Source organism: Colobus angolensis, unplaced genomic scaffold (assembly GCF_000951035.1).
Source record: "Colobus angolensis palliatus isolate OR3802 unplaced genomic scaffold, Cang.pa_1.0 Scaffold341, whole genome shotgun sequence".
NCBI classification, from domain to species: Eukaryota; Metazoa; Chordata; class Mammalia; order Primates; family Cercopithecidae; genus Colobus; species Colobus angolensis.
The window spans coordinates 468,705-490,131 of record NW_012116722.1 but is presented as its reverse complement, the minus strand read 5'-3'; the positions used below and the strand labels follow the sequence as shown (position 1 = coordinate 490,131).

Below are 21,427 nucleotides of genomic sequence, written 5' to 3'. Positions count from 1 at the left end.
TTCAAATTTTGGAACACTTTGGATTTTGGATTATGGATGCTTGACCTGTAATTGCTTTCCAGAATGATGTTTTCACGTAAATTAAAGGCCATAAATTGAAAGGAGGGTTCAGATCACTTATTCATTGTTCACAACTTACCAGATTTTTCCTATTACCTTTTATGTCCTGTAAAATTCCAAAATGTGGGGGAATAGTAGGGTAGAAGAATAAACTTACTAATGCGGTCTAATGCGGTAAGTGAAATGATAGCAGTTGTGCTTAAATTTCTAAGTAGATGATTTGGTAGCTAAGAATAATTTACAAATATTTTAAATTTTCTACTATATATGGAAACTATATATGGAAACATCTATTATATATGGAAATTAAACTGGCATACATGAAACAGAATAATACAGATATGATGTAATTTTGTTGTAAATGGAGTGATAAGTGTTTAAGTTTTGTGGGAATGGGGGTGGGATGGTGGGAGTTAGCCCACACCCCTGGAAGCTCCAGTACTTAGGGTCGGCCTCCCAGTTGGCTGTAGGAATGAGTGTGATTTGGGAGAGGTAGCAGGGAAAGGAGAGGGGATGGTATGTGCATGGTATAGTTGTGCAGGTTGATCAACATGGAGTTGAAAGTTGCTGTTAAAAGTAGATAAAAGGGGTGGGTACGATGAAACTAGACAAAGAATGGCCTTGAAAGCCAGATGGGTTGAGAGTCGACAGGCAGCTATTGAGTTTTTTGGGGAGATGTGGTTTGGTGTCAGAGAGATTTAAGAAAGCCCCTGTAGTTAGTGAGGCCAGCTTCTGCTCATGCCCAAGCCTGTCCTTTGCTGTCTTTGGTCAGACCCCAGGGACTTTATGTGTCCTCCTTCCCTCCTCAGTGCATCCCTTTGGTTTTTCTCCCCGTGTACATCCCCAGACTCATATTTTCTCTTTCAGCAACCAGCCTTAAATTAGACATTCAGGTTCTTCCTCATATTTAGTCATCCCTCCTTATCCTTCCAAGGCCTCTAGTGAATGCATGAAACCAAAGATAGTACATAACCCTATACGTACTATGTTTTTTCCTACACATACGTACCTATAATGAAGTTTAAATTATAAATTAGGGACAGTAAGAGATTAACAGCAACAATAATAAAATAGAAGAGTTATAACAACATGCCTTCTGTATGCCAAACCCCATGACATGCAGCTTACCTATGTAACAAACCTGCCCATGTACCCCTGAACCTAAAATAAAAGTAAAAAGTAAGTAAATAACAGTATTCCAGCCTCATGACTCTTGTGCTTTGGAACCATTATTAAGTAAAATAAGGATGACTTGAATAGGCACTGAGATACTATGACAGTTGATCTGGTAGCCCACATGGCTATTAAGTGATAGCATAAAGATACTAGAAAAAGGGATTATCCCAGGTAGGATAGGGTGGGACAGCACAAGATTTTACATGAATTGTTTCTTTCTGAAATTTTCCACTTAATGTTTTCAGACTGTGGTTGGCCAGGGGTAACTGAAACTGTGGGATGTGAAACCATGGGTATGGGAGGGCTACTATACAATTCCATACAACTTATTATTTCTCTGGCTTACTGTAGTCACAAGCAGGTTTGTCTCCACCACTTCACATGTAGCCTATCAAGGGCCTCAGTGACTTCACAGGACTGAATCAGTGGTCTGTTCTCATGTGACTTGAGTGTAAGCAACATTGGGCATGGCTCACCACTTCTCTCTTGAAACACATTCTTCCCTATGGCTGGAGGATAACATGCTGTCCTTGAGGAGAGCATACTGACTTCCTTTTCCTCCTACCTCCCTGGCCAGGTCTCCTTTTCTGGCTTCCCTCCTGCTTGACTTCTCAACTTCAGCACTCCCTGGGTTCATTCCTGGCACCTTTTTTTTCCCTCTGGCTGCATCCTCTCAAGTGGTGTCATATTTCATCACCTGAAATTCTGTCTAACATTGACCAACCCTAAAGATTCATTAGCAACTTTGTCCTAGCCCATGAGCAGAAGGTTAGTATCTAGCACTCTACTGGATCTCTCCATTTGGATATTTGATGGGCACTTCAAAGTTAACATGTCCAAAATGCACCTCTTGCTTTTACCCCAAACCTGCTTTCCTTTTGGTCCTCCCCTCCACAGTAAATGGCACCACTTCTCACAGGCTACTTAAGCTAAAGCCTAGCCATTGACCTTCATTCTTTTCTTTCACTTAGCTTCCAAATCCCAACTCCAGCTATCAACAATTCTTTTCAGCTGTTTCTCCAAAATAGATCCCAAATGTGACTGTTTCCCTCGTCTCCACTGTGACCTCCCCAGCCTAAGCCTCCCATGTGGGAAAGTCTCCTTGCATCTGCTGCAACCTCCCCTCAGTGCTTCTGTGTCCTGCACTCTGTGTCTACACAGCAGCAGCCAGTGTGGCCTGTTGAAAACCTAAATCACTTCATGTCATGTCTGTGTTCCCACAAAGGGGCAGTGAGAGAAGCAAGTTAGTACTGAGAGGAGGTGCTCCATTGGCTTCACTGAGACGCAGGAGGAGGTTTTCCATGGGCCACCTGCTTGGTCCTTTCAGCCTTGTATGCGAACATGAGAAAATAACAGCCTGTGAGATACGACTTCGTCATATAATTAAAGTGTAAATAAAGTGTAATCTGTGCACTGAGGAGGAAGTATTAATTTTGATGAGGGGCATCGGGCAGGGTTTCATAAAGAAGATAACATTTTTGCTGGGCCTTGAGGGGTGAGTAGATTTTCAGCGTGGCTCATTGTATGGGAGAGAGTAGAAGGCTCTGGGGTGGCAGGGAGCTTGGCCTGAAGAGGCACACTGAGTGTCTTAGGTGATGCCTCTTTCAGAGAATGGCAGGGGTTTTGGAGCAGGGCCCAATGGGTAGATAGGATAGGATAGGAGTGGGTAATGAGGCTGAAAACGTAGATTACACTTATTTTGAAGGACTTCAGATGCTGGGTTGAGTTTACAGTTGGAGTGATGCGGAACTGGCTTTAGGACATTGTATCAAAACGAATTTTTCAGTGGTCAGAAAATCCACTGAAAGTATTCTTTCTGTCTTCTACCTGATAGTAGTAAGGAAATACTCACGATTGTTAGTGAGATACCACTTTGAAGGCTCTGGATGCTTTAAGTCTAGTTCCCAGGGGAAGGAAGCCCCCTGGTAGAAAGCCTGACCCACGTGGTGTGAAGGAATGCACCCCTCCTTCCCATTAGGCAGGGGCAGGTGCCTCTGGGCTAAGATGGTGGTCTGTGCTCTTAATTATGAGGAATAGGGAAGGTGGTTTGATTACTAAAGGAGCTAACCCTCACGTGCTCTTTTCTTGCGGGGGTAGGGGGAGTGTTAGTATGCTATATTAAGTAATCTTCTTAATTCCCATTGTAGGATTAACCACAATGAGCGGTTGGAATTCCTGGGTGATGCTGTTGTTGAATTTCTGACCAGGTAATTAGGCTCTTTTGTTTTTTACAGTTCCTCAATAATTACATTTTATAGGTAACATACTTATTACATTGCTTTCTTTGTAATTAGCCAAATAAGGCATTGATACACCATGTATTTTATCTGTTTTGTAGAGCTCAAAAGCCACATGTTTGTGGCTCTTGCCCTGACAACTCGCACTCACTGATGCTGTAATGAGTGAGATTACAAGATGAAAGGCTGGTGTCTCTGTCCTGTCAAGTATATGTTAAAGTTGCTTACAGCCACAAGAGATCAGCTTGTCTTGGTCTAGATGCTTCAGAGCTTATATTCAATTTGTAAAGAAAGGGATGATATTTTAAAATGTCATTTCAACTTCTAGGATTTGTCTTTGATCCCTTTCTTACTCTTTCTGATCTCAAGGGAAGTAAAGCTTACAAGTAATTTTGATGACCAGATTGTGTGTGTGTGTGTGTGTGTGTGTGTGTGTGTGTGTGTGTGTGTGTGTGTTGCTCTCCAGAAGTGTTTTAGGATCCTTAATTTGAAAGTAGGGTAGGAGGCCAGGCACGCTGACTCACGCCTGCAATCCCAGCACTTTGGGAGGCCAAGGCGGGTGGATCACTTGAGGCCAGGAGTTCAAGACCAGCCTGGCCAACATGGCGAAACCCCATCTCTACTAAAAATACAAAAATTAGCCAGGTGTGGTGGTGCATGCCTGTAGTCCCAGCTACCTGGGAGGCTGAGGCAGGAGAATCTCTTGAACCTGAGAGGTGGAGGTTGCATTGAGCTGAGATTGTGCCACAATACTTTAGCCTGGGTTACAGAGTGAGACTCTGTCTCAAAAAAAAAGAAACGGAATAGGGGCAGGAAAGTGTGTGTTGCTTTTCTATACTGACACAATTTCTCTTTTAAAGGGAGACAATACATGCTTCTTTTGGAATTCTCTTGAGCTGTTTTTATTCTCTTTAGGTTATTTCTTTTCACAAGATGGACATAATCAGGAGAAGGGACTCCTCTCTCCAGGGGCCACACATAGCCCAAGGAAAAGCATTTGTTTCACTCCCAAGTTTTAGTATTAAATGTGTTTGCTCTTAGAGTGTGTAATTGATTATTCTGCTCTTTGTTGTCATCAGAGAACAGATTTCGGAGAAACCTTTTAACAGAAATAAATGTGAAAATATGAGAGAATGGTGCCTTCTAGGTTTAAGCACATTCAGATACATTGTTCTTACCATTTAACTTTCAAAGACTTGAATCAGATCCTTTAGTTTGATTCAGCTGATATCCATTGCACAGATACTGTGTGCCAGCCCTGTTTCTGTGACTCAGAGCCACAGACAGAATGTTGTGATGCATATTTATTCATGTACTTCTTTTTTTTTTTTTTTTTTGTAGTGTCCATTTGTACTATTTGTTTCCTAGTCTGGAAGAAGGAGGATTAGCAACCTATCGAACTGCCATTGTTCAGAATCAGCACCTTGCCATGCTAGCAAAGGTACAGAAAACATCTGCAGCATTTGTAGTCATGTCTGACATGCTCTTCTGCGGCCTATGCATAATTTTGCATTTGAATAAGTAACTCTTTAGGATATATTAGGGGTGTTAATATTTTACAGACCAGGAAGTATTTTTTGTTGAGTTTTAAGGATCCAGTCTTATTAGTTTTTTTACCTTTGTGAGTTTCACCAGCAGCTAATGAACTCCACAGTGAGGTAACTTGAGAACAGATGAAGAAAAATTTGACAGATGTGCATGAACAGAGTTAAACATTTGAGGAAAAGGAACATGGGAATAAAGCAAAAGAAATGAAATATGCTGTATTTTCCCTTTGTGTAATATTTCTGTAGTACATTTGTTTTTAATTTACGTTAACAAGCCAAATGATAGTTTTGAACAGAAGATTACAGACCATTTTTTATCCACTAGGGGTACTTTATACACCTTTGAGAATCCCCCAAATCACAAATCCTATTAAGATTTAGGGCTTAGGCTGTTCCCCTAGCCTCATTGACTTAGCTCAGTAACTAACAGAACCTTTTTATAATTCAGATAAACGTGATCTGATTTGATGTTTCCATCTCCATATGATGTCTTATTATAATAACTCATAGCTGATAAGCACATGGACACTTGCACTGACTCATCAGGTTTCCAGTCCACACTCCTTCTCTTACAAACAGGTGGCCATGGACAAATTGACAAATTGTTGTTCTCTTCTCCATGCCTCTGCTTTCTCATCTGTAAAATGGAAATGACATTAGCCCTTGGCACACAGCCTGGTTGTGAGAATTAAATGAGATTATGAGCTTTAATGACATCGTTTATAAAGTGCTAGGCATAATACTTGTTAGAGTAATTACACAAAGATGTTAATAATTTTGTAGGGGCTCTTTTTATTGATGCTACCCATGTTCTTGTGATAAATCCTTACATTTTTATAGACCTTTGGGTTTATTTAATAGTAGGTAGAGTGGTGGCTCTTAAATCCCCAAACACTGAGGAGCCACTGGAAAAACTTTTGTGGGTTTTGCCTAATTTGTGTCTTTTCTTCATTTTGAGATAAAAGTTTGATTTTGATAGAAAGAGTAGATAAAGCCCATCCTAGGTTTATGACTGGTTTCTTAATTTGATCTTGCCAAGGCATTAATTATGTTCAAAATGTGGTTAATTTTAGCTTATGTGTTAGCAATAACACATAATTTTATTTTATGTGATCACATCATCATTGTAGCTACAGTGGTAGGCTTTGAACTGGTTTTGGTGGCATTTGAGAAAGTAAATACTGATGTCTTAATGAAAACCTGTAAGCAACCAGGTAAGCTAACTTGGTTTTGGCAGGCTCACAATGAATGAAATTTCACAGCTCTATGTAAAACTGCTTAAGTGATTGGTTGATTTAATTGTCACAATGCTTCCGGATCATTCACATAAATGCCACTGGAAATATATATTAATAAGTAGGTTGTCACTCCTTTCCTTATTGTTTTTAGTTTAGGATGTAATGGAATGGCATAATTATTTTTCAAACACTTGTAGGGAGAATATTTACGAAGTGTAGGGAATTGCCGTAGCACGAAACAGAAGCTATTATATAACCCATTGGGTGCTGTACAAAGCCATGACTAATGACAGAGGTGGCTAGTTTCTCCCTTCAGGGATTTCTATGTGGTCTTCTTCCACCAAGCCCAAGACTTGCCATTCCCATAGTACTCAGCACCCATTGGCTGCAGCAGAAGCCTGTGGCAGTCCCACCTTTCTTCTGTCTAGACCACTAGTCCTTAACCATTTGGGAGGGGAGGGAATTGATGGAGAATTGTTGACCCCCTTTGAGAATCTGATGAAAGCTCTAGGTCACCTTCCAGACTAATGAACATTTTAACACATAAACAGTAGTATACCACTCTATTCTTTTTAAAAGTTGTACTGATGCCAGGCGCGGTGGCTCACGCCTGTAATCCCAGCACTTTGGGAAGTCGAGGCAGGCAGATCACGAGGTCGGGAGATCGAGACCATCCTGGCCAACGTGGTGAAACCTTGTCCCTGCTGAAAAATACAAAAAAATTAGCCGGGCGTGGTGGCGGGCGCCTGTAGTCCCAGCTACTCCCAGCTACTCCGGAAGCTGAGGTAGGAGAATGGTGTGAACCCTGGAGGTGGAGCTTGCATTGAGCCTAGATTGAGCCATTGCACTCCAGCCTGGGCGACAGAGCAAGACTCTGCCTCAAAAAAAAAAAAAAAAAAAAAAAGTTGTACTAATGCCTACATGGAAAAATAAGGATATAGAGTAGAGACTAGAAGAAGTCAGGAAATTCGCATCGCAGCACTCCAGAATACAGTAGATGTTTGTAAGATAAAATATGGCTTGCAGTCTGCTCGCAAGCAGGGCTCCAGAGATAGCAAACAATTAGATTTTCCCAGTGAAGTTGTGAAACAGATGAAATTTACATATTCTAGTATAAACTCTTGCACTTTGGGATCAATTTTTAAAAAGAGATATTTTCTGCTCTTGCATTTGTGGTAGTCAAAACTCATTTGAGTATATTTTATAATCATGGATTTCAAACAGTACAAAATATTACAGCATATATGTCTTATTTTTATTGTCTTTGTCTTTTTCCATTATGAATAAATATGGATGTTTAAGATACATACTGAGACACACAAAATCTATGTCTGTTGACTGAGGACTGGTGGAACTCATATTGTCCTAGGCTGTTCATTGACTTGTGAGTTGTTCCATGTTATGTGGCATGTTATTGCTTAGTATTTATTGAATTGAATTACATGGTAATGGAAATAGATTTATTGCATATTTATGCAATGTTTGTCTCTTTTTTATGGAAAGAATTATGATTTCCATTTATTCAATCTCAGGAGTTGTATAAAAAAATATTCTTTCACATTGTGTCTAGTTCTAAAAGGCTGGAATTGATTTGTATGTTGTAATGCCATGGGATAAGAAATAAGCAGCCACAGAGATCAAAGTAAAGGAAAATTATGAGTAAGATAGTGAAATAAATCCAGAGGTAAAAATCCAGAACTGGGCTACAAATTTGGCTCTAAACTCTTTTGAGGCCAAATCAGAAAAGGAAACACAAAGCACTACAAGTGCTGTTTTCAAAGCCCTTAAGATCAATCCAGTTCATTGCTCAGAAGGTCTCACTGAACCCACAGAGAGATGAGTATGGAAACCTCATAAGGGGGGCACAAGTGCAGAGATATTGGGGTCCCCAAATCCTCACAACAAATAAAAATAAAAATAAAGATTTAGAAGTGTAAGGCATTTTGAAGTCTTCTGAGGATCCTCACTCTACCACATAAAAATCTATTTTGGGCCAGGTGTGGTGGCTCACGCCTGTAATCCCAGCCCTTTGCGAGGCTGAGGTGACTGGATCACCTGAGGTCAGGAGTTTGAGACCAGCCTGGCAAACATGGTGAAACCCCGTCTCTACTAAAAAAACAAAAATTAGCTGGGTGTGGTGGCGGGTGCCTGTAGTCCCATCTACTTGAGAGGGTGAGGCAGGAGAATCTCTTGAACCCGGGAAGTGGAGGTTACAGTGAGCCAAGATCATACCACTGCACTCCAGCCTGGGCGACAGAGCCAGATTCCGTCTCAAAAAAAAAAAAAAAAAAAAAAAAAATCTGTTTTGTATGGTGCTGACATTGTCAGTACCACATCACTTGAGTCAAAGATGTAAAACTGACTTTCAGAAGTTTGTGTTAGGTTTGTAATTCTCTCCATAGGCATATTGGATGAACCCAGGGAATTATGGTCTTGTAGCAGAGTCTTATTCCAGCCTGGGCTAGTGCTTGGTCTGAACTTGGAATTGGAAAGTTCAGATCTGATCAATTCTGAACCTGGCTTGAACTATTGGAGGTTGTAGAAGCCTGTGTGGGAAAGAATTGAGTTGGTGAAAACTGAGCTGTATTTATAGGACTTCTAATGCATGTTAAACTAAACTGTCTCTTAATATACTCATATGGATTTGTAACCATTCCCCTGCCCCCATCTTGTTTCCACACCAACCCTCTGCAAGAGATGGGGAGTTACTATAGTTAAGATTTTGGAAAACTTTCTTACGTTTTGTCATCGTGAATTTTGTAGAAACTTGAACTGGATCGATTTATGCTGTATGCTCACGGGCCTGACCTTTGTAGAGAATCGGACCTTCGACATGCAATGGCCAATTGTTTTGAAGCATTAATAGGTAATTTCTCTCTTCATAGTCTACTTTCTTGCATGTCTAAACAGTCTGGAGAGCACATAAAATTTTGTGTGGAAACTTGGGACAGAATTACTTGTTCCCAAAGCACAGGACGTTCCTAGTATGACACCTACCACCTTATATATTATAGTTAATTCAGTTCCTTCAGAGCAGTGAACATGCCTCTTTTTTTTTTTTTTTTTTTTTTTGCATTCTTACTGCCTGAATTGGTGTCTTGATGTCATGTAGATGCTTAGTATTTCATGAATTGAAATGAGGTGAATTAATATGGAGATGGATTACTTTCCAGATTTGAGTCAGGATCACATACATAAACGAACAGATTAGGTTGCTGAGAGACTCCATTGTTGCTTTTGATTAAACTATTTGTAATATTTCTGTTTTAAACATCTTGAAAACACCACATTTTTAAAACCCTACCCAGGGTTTGAGTCTGTATAACTGTTATTGATTCACTTGAAGCAAGACTGATGTTGACATTTCACTCCTCACTCAGGCACTTTACTTCCTTGGCTTCTTTTTGACTGTAACCAGAATGAGCCATTGGTATAGGAAAGTTATGAAGAGTTAATTAGCTGGTGATTGCAAGTATGTTTGCTTTACAGTGAAATGTTACAGTAGATTGACAATTTGATTTTTTTTTTTTAAGGTAAATGATCAAGTACATTTTAGCTTTCAAAGGGCTTTGTTCTTACCATTTTTGCCCTCTTCTTTTGAAAATGAATATAAAAGCTTCTCATTGTAGTTTCATGCTTATGATAGTGACAAGAGAATGTTTAATAATTATCCACAGTCTTTTCACAGCTATGTCTGTTTTTCACAAATATGTCTATTTTCAAAGAATTTGTTGCATGGAATTACTTTGCTCTATACACATAATATTTTTGACGGTTGGTGTTACCATTGCCTCCAGAACCAGTCAGACATGATTCAATTTCCTGTTCCATCATTTATCAGATCTGGGTCTTTGGCAAGCTACCTAATCTCTTTGATCCTCAGTTTCCCCATCTGTGAGATTGTGAGATGGAGATAGTATCACTTACCTTGCAGAGTTGTCGTAATGATCTTAATATCTGATTCTGGCAGCATCCAGTCCAGAGCAAAGTTCTACTTCCTTAAGCTGTCCCCCCAAATCAACTAATATAAGCCTAAAACCTCTAAGTCTTTTCTAACATCCTCCTACTGAGGTACCCCATGCTAGTGAAGATAAGAATGTGGAAATGCTTTGCATGGTACCCAGGACATTAAGTGGTTCCCCAACCACAACAGCTACTACCACTGTACTCTGACTATCATTGTTACAACTATCAATAAATAATAAATGTGTTTAGTTGTCAAAAGCCCTGGTAACTAAGTGCCTTAACATTTTACATGGAAAAGCAGCCTTTCTGAAGACAAGTGTAAACATTTGATTTCAAGAAAATATGACTACTCCATTGTAATTGATACCAGTTAAAAATGTTACTATAGTACTTCCTGGTTATGATTCATGAGTGCGTGTGCCCAATGCTTAATTATTCCAAATTAAAGGTAAAGCTTCCTCTGATATTTTATTTGCAGATGTCTTCATTGATCTAGACTCAGGTTTTGTCTATCGGGTTTTTTTTTCCCTTAGGTATCTATATATATTTGATCTGAAATGTAAACTATAAATACATGAAATAAAACTGAACATTTTCTTTACTAAAGTCCAGTATTTGTGCATTGTTCCTTTAGTAAGGTTTATACCTTTACTCTTCATGATAGTTGATATTTGGCCTCTTTTACTTACAATATTAGATTTAGATTTTAGTAAATTGAATTTCATATTATTTCAGTCTAATTTGTAACAAAAAGCATAGCAAAAAGAGGAAAAATGTCACCTTTAAGACAGTTGCTTCTGAACATGTTGATATGTTTTCTGTGAGTGGTTTTTGGCTTGCATTTTTGCTTTTTATAGAGATAGGTCTTTTTCTTTGACTGTTGATGGAGACTCTCTTTTGGCGTTCTCTGTTTTTCATCTAGGAGCTGTTTACTTGGAGGGAAGCCTGGAGGAAGCCAAGCAGCTATTTGGACGCTTGCTCTTTAATGATCCGGTATTTCTTTCTTTATTATTATTATTATTATTATACTTTAAGTTCTAGGGTACATGTGCATAACGTGCAGGTTTGTTACATATGTATACTTGTGCTATGTTGGTGTGCTGCACCCATCAACTCTTCAGCACCCGTCAACTCGTCGTTTACATCAGGTATAACTCCCAATGCAATCCCTCCCCCTTCCCCCCTCCCCATAATAGGCCCTGGTGTGTGATGCTCCCCTTCCCGAGTCCACGTGATCTCATTGTTCAGTTCCCACCTATGACTGAGAACATGTGGTATTTGGTTTTCTGTTCTTGCGATAGTTTGCTGAGAATCATGGTTTCCAGCTGCATCCATGTCCCTACAAAGGACACGAACTCATCCTTTTCTATGGCTGCATAGTATTCCATGGTGTCTATGTGCCACATTTTCTTAATCCAGTCTGTCACTGATGGACATTTGGGTTGGTTCCAAGTCTTTCCTATTGTGAATAGTGCCACAATAAACATACGTGTGCATGTGTCTTTGTAGCAGCATGATTTATAATCCTTTGGGTATATACCCAGTAATGGGATGGCTGGGTCAAATGGTATTTCTAGTTCTAGATCCTTGAGGAATTGCCACACTGTCTTCCAAAATGGTTGAACTAGTTTACAGTGTAAAAGTGTTCCTATTTCTCCACACACTCTCCAGCACCTGTTGTTTCCTGACTTTTTAATGATCGCCAGTCTAAGTGGTGTGAGATGGTATCTCATTGTGGTTTTGATTTGCATTTCTCTGATGGCTAGTGATGATGAGCATTTTTTCATGTGTCTGTTGGCTGCATAAATGTCTTCTTTTGAGAAGTGTCTGTTCATATCCTTTGCCCAGTTTTTGATGGAATTGTTTTTTTCTTGTAAATTTGTTTGAGTTCTTTGTAGGTTCTGGATATTAGCCCTTTGTCAGATGAGTAGATTGCAAAAATTTTCTCCCATTCTGTAGGTTGCCTGTTCACTCTAATGGTAGTTTCTTTTGCTGTGCAGAAGCTCTTTAGTTTAATGAGATCCCATTTGTCAATTTTGGCTTTTGTTGCCATTGCTTTTGGTGTTTTAGACATGAGGTCCTTGCCCATGCCTGTGTCCTGAATGGTATTACCTAGGTTTTCTTCTAGGGTTTTTATGGTTTTAGGTCTAACATTTAAGTCTCTAATCCATCTTGAATTAATTTTCGTATAAGGAGTAAGGAAAGGATCCCGTTTCAGCTTTCTACTTATGGCTAGCCAATTTTCCCAGCACCATTTATTAAATAGGGAATCCTTTCCCCATTTCTTGTTTTTCTCAGGTTTGTCAAAGATCAGATGGCTGTAGATGTGTGGTATTATTTCTGAGGACTCTGTTCTGTTCCATTGGTCTATATCTCTGTTTTGGTACCAGTACCATGCTGTTTTGGTTACTGTAGCCTTGTAGTATAGTTTGAAGTCAGGTAGCGTGATCGCTCCAGCTTTGTTCTTTTTGACTTAGGATTGTCTTGGCAATGCGGGCTCCTTTTTGGTTCCATATGAACTTTAAAGCAGTTTTTTCCAATTCTGTGAAGAAACTCATTGGTAGCTTGATGGGGATGGCATTGAATCTATAAATTACCTTGGACAGTATGGCCATTTTCACTATATTGATTCTTCCTATCCATGAGCATGGTATGTTCTTCCATTTGTTTGTGTCCTCTTTTATTTCACTGAGCAGTGGTTTGTAGTTCTCCTTGAAGAGGTCCTTTACATCCCTTGTAAGTTGGATTCCTAGGTATTTTATTCTCTTTGAAGCAATTGTGAATGGAAGTTCATTCCTGATTTGGCTCTCTGTTTGTCTGTTACTGGTGTATAAGATGCTTGTGATTTTTGCACATTAATTTTGTATCCTGAGACTTTGCTGAAGTTGCTTATCAGCTTAAGGAGATTTTGGGCTGAGACGATGGGCTTTTCTAAATACACAATCATGTCATCTGCAAACGGACAATTTGACTTCTTCTTTTCCTAACTGAATACCCTTGATTTCTTTCTCTTGCCTGATTGCCCTAGCCAGAACTTCCAACACTATGTTGAATAGGAGTGGTGAGAGAGGGCATCCCTGTCTTGTGCCAGTTTTCAAAGGGAATGCTTCCACTTTTTGCCCATTCAGTATGATATTGGCTGTGGGTTTGTCATAAATAGCTCTTATTATTTTGAGATACGTTCCATCAATACCGAATTTATTGAGAGTTTTTAGCATGAAGGGCTGTTGAATTTTGTCAAAGGCCTTTTCTGCATCTATTGAGATAATCATGTGGTTTTTGTCTTTGGTTCTGTTTATATGCTGGATTACATTTATTGATTTGCGTATGTTGAACTAGCCTTGCATCCCAGGGATGAAGCCCACTTGATCATGGTGGATAAGCTTTTTGATGTGCTGCTGGATTTGGTTTGCCAGTATTTTATTGAGGATTTTTGCATCGATGTTCATCAGGGATATTGGTCAAAAATTATCTTTTTTTGTTGTGTCTCTTCCAGGCTTTGGTATCAGAATGGTGTTGGCCTCATGAAATGAGTTAGGGAGGATTCCCTCTTTTTCTACTGATTAATGATCCGGTATTTCTATGGAATCATTCGATTTTTTTATGTGTCATTACAGAAAATTTTATTCAGCTGGTCTTTGTAATTTGAAGAGAATATAGGAAAACAAAATAGTCAGATCTACCATAGATAGGACATTTCAAGTACACCAAAATGGCTTATTCAACTCTTGCAGATGGAAAGTTCCGTGGACCTTTACACAAGGAGTTTTTCTTTCGCCTGAAACCTGTCTTTCCTCATGGTCACTTATAAATTAAATGTGGATACAAATGTAATAGGACTTCACTTCATTTTGAAGTGTCTTGAAGTTAATTACGATTTTATATTTTAGAATCATTGGGTATCTACCCCATGGAGGCTTAGTTGAAGTGATAGCCTTTTGACTTTTCTGTGTATGATTTGTTTTTACATAAATTATGTAGACTAGATAAATGTTTGTTTATTTTTAAAAGTCATTTCATAGGGAGTTTCTGATAGGGCTATGGATAAAGAGTATGAAAGTACTTTTTTAAAAAGCAAATTGTAGTTTAAGAAAAAATGATAGATTCTAAAATAGTTTCTGTTCTTAACTTAAATATTAAGCTATTAATATTGCCAGAGATACCTTTTTAATCCTGCATATAATAGAGCACACTGGATGCTTTCTGCACCAAAACAAGTCAATTTAACATTTAAAGGGAGAAGCAACTCTGTATTCCAAATTGAAATGTCATTATAATTGAATGAAATAGCCCTCATGGAGCAATAAAGAACACGGGAAGCCAGTTTTAAGCCTCTGTGAAACCTTCAGCTTAAATGGCTGTCAGACGTTATTACTGTATTACTTTGGGTAGTTTTTTAAAAAAAGGATCAATAGTTTTGGAAAATATGACCTGGACAATGTTCATATCTGAGAATTTGATTTTTGTATTTGTTTTTCTAGAGATATGTGATGATTTTTATGTGTGAATTTCCTCCTTATGATTATCTACAGGTGTTCTGTGTCCCCCATTTTTGTCCTGCACATCTAAACACATGTGCATCTTGATTTGCATCTGTACCAGATGGTTTGTGTTTTAAGACCTTTTCTGAAATCTTAAATTTTCTTTGTTCTGGCCTTCACCTTTTGTGGGTCATTTCAGCAACCTCTTTGCTCTCTTTCCTTCATGTCGTCTTGCCTCTGTGTCCCCCAGCACCCTTTAGACTCCCTCCCCCACCCTGACCTCTTCCCTGTCCCCTTCTCCCATCTTACCTGCATCCCCAGTCCACTATGTTCTGTTCTGTTTTGCGGCAGTTTTCTACTTGTCGTCTTTAATTGCATCAGTCGGTGTTTAGATTCTTTTCTCTTTAAACTGCCTCTCTCCCAGTTGTCTACTTAGTGAGCTTATCTTGTGTTTCCAGTACCTAGTGCAATGCTGACATGTGCAGCGTTTAATACATATTTGTTAGAAGAGTGAAGTGAGTAAATGACTGGATTAAAAGCAGAGTCTGAATATTATCTTACAAATGGGGTGGTTGAGATTCAGAATTTGTTTTAGTGTGTCTTTTGTGAAACTGTACAAGGCTCACAATGTATGGGTTTTCCTCTTTAGCACTTTGAAGTACACAAACTTGGACACTAACTCATTTGACATCTTCATTTTGGTTTCCACCTATTAGTTGTAGCATGTGAGAGATGTTAGTGAACCAATGTACTTCTTTTTTGAGTAAGGCGTCATGAAAGCCTAATCAGCCAAAGACAGCCAGGGACAAACCTGTAGGCAACAAAGTCAGGTGGATTGGCTGTGTTGTAGGGGTGAAGAGAGACATCCTTTGTGAGGCCTGGGCTGGTGCTGAATAATTCTCAGGAGGTTCTTGGCTGTGGCCAGTTTAGGAGCAGCAAGAGTTTACTTTGGGATTGGGTGCTGTCACAAGGCAAGGGCAGCTTGGAGATTGAGTGTCTGCAGTGATCCTTAGTCAGAGGGTCATAATGGCATTTTTCAGCAGCTGCAAGACCTTGAGGGAAACATGGTTTCCTGTTCACTTTGCTGCTGGCTTTATCTATGTCTGTCTGCTCAGCCCTCTGTAAACAGCAGGGCTGTTTTTTTCTTTTTCACCCTGAACTGAGTTTTACTCTTTCAGCCCCAGTGTTGCTGGTTTTGTATTTTGGTCTTTGTGTAACCCTTCATGTTTGACCCAGTACATTCAGATCCATTGTTTCATTTTGGTTATGTTAATGGCCCGCTTAGAAAGATAGAGTGGTGTTAATGTGATTTCTCCTATGCCCTGCTTTCAACACCTTTTTTCTTTACACATGTGTACCAGTACCTTTTCTCTGGAGCTCCAGAAATAGGAAAAAGTGTCTTTTCAAGTTGCCCCTGGGCACCTTCTCATCGGTGTTCCACAGATACCTCATTTCAACATGTGTAATATTGAACCCATCACTTTTAACCCCCAACCATGTTCCTCCTTCCTTATTTTTATCTTCTAAACCAGAAACCTTAGGATTTATTTTTGTCGCTAAGCTTTCTTCTCCTCTTATCTGATCAATTGCAAGATTCTATCAATTGTGATCCTAATATTTCTTGAATTGCTACCCTACTGCTTTCATTTTTGTCCTCCTCATTTGTCACTTGAACTCTTTAACCAGCTGCTATCTCCCACTGCTCGAGTCCATCATTCATACCACATTTAGTGTTGTCTTCTTTTCAATATGCAGATTTGGTTATGGCCTTTCTTGCTTAAAATCTTTGGTTACAGCTTCCCAAGCTCTATGTACTACATAACATAGCATTTAATAAATTTCATAATCTGACTCTCAACTGTTTTTTAAACCCCTCTTTGCGCCATTCACTAGGAATCACCTTTTCGTGCCTATGTACTTTAAGACTTCTTATTTGTATGTTTCTGGTGCCCCGTTTTTGATTCTCACTCTCTACTGATTGGCCAAAATCTTCATATTCTCAGGACACGTCTGAAGAGTCATCTCCTCTTTGAAGCTTTATTTGACACCTCCAGGCAGTTTTCCTAGCACTTACATGTTTTTATCTCATTATTATGAGACTTACCACAATGTATTAAATTGCACTTATTTACCTTCATTCTTTCTCACTAGGCCCCTTTAGGACAGGGCTAGGTATTCAGTAAAAACATGTTGCATGAACAAATGACCTTATCAGAATATTTTCCAGAAGAGCCAGCTAAAGGTAGAGACCTTGCCTAAGGTCCTTGAACTAATAAATGGTAGCCCTGGGGTTCCAGTCTAGATCTTTTCAGTATATTTCCCCTGACACCAAGGTGCAGCAGAACCCTATCTCAGTGTCTACGGGGTAGATGAGAGGAAATGGACAGGTGCATTAGTCTGGTCATGGGGTGTTATGCTATTACACCAAGATGAGTGGCAGCAGACATGAAAAGAGAAATCACAGTCTTGTTTGAGTATAAGACATGAAGGCGATAGAAGAAAGGTGAATCAAGATCCCTGGGAATTTTGAGCCTTGGAGACTGGGGTTGGTTGGAAGAGATAGCTGTTTATCATTGTTGTTGTTGTCATCATTATTAACAGTAGTATTTTCTATGGGCCAGCTCTGGGTTTAATACTGTGAGTGCATTGCTCAGGGTGTTCGTCAGAGAACAGCTTGAGTAGGTCCTACAGCTATCTTTGTCTTAAGCTTGAGGACATGGAAGCTTAGGTTAAGTGATTTGCCAAGATGGAATCAGGATTGGACCCAGGCAGCCTGACTCCTGAGCCTGCCATCTTCTGTAACAGCTGCTCTAGTTTAAGGAGAAAGGTGAAAAGTTATCATTTGGTCATGTTCCATATGGGGTAATAGGTACCCGTGTGATATTTAGAGTTATGGACTGGGAGCTTAGGTAAGACGTCAGTGCTGCAGCAGAAATGAATGAGTAATCCAAACTGAAGTAGTAAAGCATTGAAAATAGTGGAATTCTCCAGTGGAAATGGTAATGAATAGGTCAGGCAAGGGGCTGAAGTTTGATAAATGTCCACTTAGGGTAAAAGGAGGAAGAAAAAATGTATTGAGAGAAAGTTGTAAGAAGGTAAGAACAATCAGTATAATTTGCACTACAGAGATTTCAAAGGAAAGATTTCTGAATTGGTTAAAAGAAGTCCTTTAAAGTGCCCCAAAGGAAGTTTGATGTTTAAGTGCTTTTAAAAAATATTGTTAAAAACACCCTGAGTGTGTTTTATTAAGATACCAGTTGTACAAGAAATACTAGGTATTTTACTTTATCAACCTGTGTGTTACAAGTGGTACTAAATTCTCCTATACTTCTTCCCCTCTAAAAAAAAAAAAAAAACTTAAGTTTCCTCTTAAAGAATTTTTTTGTTATTTATTTCAGAAATCTAACATCAAGGTCGGCAAGTAAATTCAGTCAGAGGCTCCCTAGAGTCTGAAACTAAAGGAAAAGCACTTTAATCCTGAGGAAGTTCTCCTTATAACTGCCTCTAGATTTAACTCAGTGGATAAAGTAATGTACTAGGCGTTTCCATAAAATTCACTCATTCCAGTAGTTCAAGTGAGGATTTGTAGTGACCCACTGTAAAAGCATGATCTCATAAACGTAAGATCTTATGCAGATGACATGGGGCCTTTTCCACTCCATCTTAAAATAGCTCAGATGATGATGAATTAGTGCCTAAAATAAAGGACATTTGAAATTATTTTTAATTACAAAAGGCACAGCTGATGCACATTTCTGGATAATGGTAAGAAAAAAATATGACTAAAAGAGCAGCTTAGTGCAGTGTGTTAGGTTAAGCAAATGTGTAACTTAGTTTTAAAAGGTGTCTGACTTCTGGGACTAGAGGTGGCTCTTTTTCCCCCTAGCTTAATAGGCTAATTAGAGTCACTACAGGCGGTTTGAGTGGTGAATACACTTAAAAAAAAAATTAGTTTGCCAGCACTATTGAATTTGCCATAAGTGGAGTCAGCTTCTGAAATAGTTCAGTATTTCAAATAAAGACATTTTATTTAGTACTCTAGAGTGCGTTAAATGGCTCCCTTGAGCATTAAAGGCATCACTCCATTTTCCAGGACCTGCGCGAAGTCTGGCTCAATTATCCTCTCCACCCACTCCAAGTAAGTATGACCTCCCTGTCTGCAGTGAGCTTTATGACTCCAACTATTCATGTTACTTTCCTTTGCCTTTTTTTCCTCTCCCACTTTTATCTTTTGATTCTCTTCAGTGGCATTGTGCCTTTAAGCTGAGGTGTCAGACCTGGGAAACTTTGGAACAATAGTAGAATGAACCCATGCATTGTGTTTATGTGGTCTGGAAAGGGGTAGGGGGAGCACTGCGAGTGATCCTCCCTCAACGAGGAAGGAAGAGCTACTGTGTAGTTATGGATGCCCCACCACCACCAAAAGGTGATATTCAAAGTGTAAAATGTTGACTCCAGTGTATCTACACACTTGCTATTGCAGGGAAAGTGTTAATAGTATGGAAGCAAGTCTGAGCATACTAAAAAAGTAGAACAAATACTAAATTAACATTGTTAAAGTATAATCTGATCTGGATCTTAGAAATTTAAAGCTTCAATTCAGAGTGTATAAAACCTACTGTAAATTTAAAAATGAGTCCAATGTGATAGCTTTTCAATCAAGATTTTGGAATTTAAAAGCCCTACTTATGGTGGTGACACCTATTTCCCCAGATGGTTTAAGAATTCTTACTATTCTTTGCTTTTATTTCGTTTTACTTTGGGATATATGCATATATGTAAACATGCATATGTATCCTCATATACATATTTTTATATATGTATATAAAATAAATGTAAGAATAATCAGTAGTGGTTGAACTCTCATAAGAGGCTTTACAGTAAGAAATGACATTAATTCAGCTTACTTTAAAAATGTTTTACTAATACATGAGTGCCCAAAGTTGTTGCAAATGTTCATTTTAATCACACTTTTCATATTTGCTCTCTGCCAGTTGTTAAAGGCTCATTGTTGAAGCACCACCTGTCTAGTGGTATAATAATCTCCAATGTACACTGAATTCTGTTTTAATGATTCTCGTTGCCAAAATAGGTTGGTCCCTAGAAAACACAGTAGTCAAATTACTTTAATGCAGTAGTTTTTGAAGGACAGACCCAGACCAGCAGCATCTGCATCACCTGGGAACATGTCAGGAAGGTGGATTCCCAGTCTTGATTCCAGACATAGGAAAATCAGTAACCTTGGGGACAGGGCCCAGCTGACTGCATTTAACATGCATGCTAGAGTTTGAGAACCATTGTTTTACTAGATATATATATTCTCTACCAGCTGTTCTTCAGCTTGCATCTCCTTGGAGAGTTAGTATAATACTTGCGATTCTGAACTATCTGTGTACAGTACTTGGCCTTGAAATTTGATAGAAGATTGGAAAATATTTTTTGAACCTTCTTTAAATATTAGATTTGTTTGCCATTCAAAATGATGAGAAAGGAACTTCCGTGCTTTATTGGCATTTCAGAAATTTTTGCTTATGGGAGAAGGGATTTTACAAAACACCATCCTAGAATTGATCATTACACTTATAACCAAACATGAAAAAAATGATTTTTATTTATTTCTATTTTCCTGTAGCTACAAGAGCCAAATACTGATCGACAACTTATTGAAACTTCTCCGGTTCTACAAAAACTTACTGAGTTTGAAGAAGCAATTGGAGTAATTTTTACTCATGTTCGACTTCTGGCAAGGGCATTCACATTGAGAACTGTGGGATTTAACCATCTGACCCTGTGAGTGAAAAGTTCTCATGTTGTCCCAATGTGACCATTTAGACGAGGCAGTCCCAGACCTTTGGAGCACGCCCTTCGAAGGAATTGGGATTTCAAATATATTTCCAGGAAAGTCACATTGCGAGATGGGTGAGCAGACAGACCCCAGTGTGGACCCGGGGTTATGCTCCAATCCAATGTTGTTGGTTCCATTGTCATGCATCTCGGTTTCCCTGTGAAGTTTCAAGAGAAGTGTGAAGGAAGTATAAACTTTTTCCCAGCAGGGACAGATACTATGTATTTTAGGTTTTGTGGGCCATGTGGCCTGTGTGCAGTGATTCGACTCTGCCGTAGTAGCATCAAAGCAGCCACTGATGAAATGGAAATGAGTGAACACGGCTGTGTTCCAGTAAAACTTTATCCTTAGAAACAGTCCGTGGGCTGGATTTGGCTCTCTGACCCCTGCTCTAGATGAATGATTTGAAGGTGAGCTGGTGAAACAATTAAGAAAATAAGCAAAATTTTACTTCTTTGGGGTTGTTTTTTCTTCATTTTTTTACTCCCTTCTTCCAAACCAAATATTCCCAACTCTTTAAACTGTAAAGATGAAAGATTACCATAGTTTTTTTGTTTTTAAATTTGGATTCCAGCTTTGAATAATGGAGTATGTTATTTCTTTTTCTTTTTCTTTTTTTTTTTTTCTGACAGATCTCATTCTGTTGCCAAGGCTGGAATGCAGTGGCATGATTATGGCTCACTGCAGCCCTTGACCTCCTGGGCTCGAGCACTCTTCCTGCCTCAGCCACCTGAGTAGCTGGGGACTATAGCCGTGTCCCCTACGACTGTAGCTGTGTGCTACCATGCCTGGCTAATTCATATACACACACACACACACACACACACACACACACACACCACACACATATATGGCTAATTTATATATATATATGGCT

At 39.1% G+C, this 21,427-nt stretch overlaps 1 protein-coding gene across 1 annotated transcript in view; it reads left to right on the top strand.

Annotated features, from left to right (window-relative positions):
* Positions 1-21,427, top strand: part of DROSHA (drosha, ribonuclease type III) — a 136,616-nt gene that overhangs the window by 94,012 nt on the left and 21,177 nt on the right. The window contains 6 exon segments of the mRNA XM_011952548.1: positions 3,384-3,443; positions 4,815-4,914; positions 9,022-9,124; positions 11,147-11,217; positions 18,799-18,843; positions 20,338-20,495. Of these exon segments, the coding sequence (XP_011807938.1) occupies positions 3,384-3,443; positions 4,815-4,914; positions 9,022-9,124; positions 11,147-11,217; positions 18,799-18,843; positions 20,338-20,495 (537 nt within the window).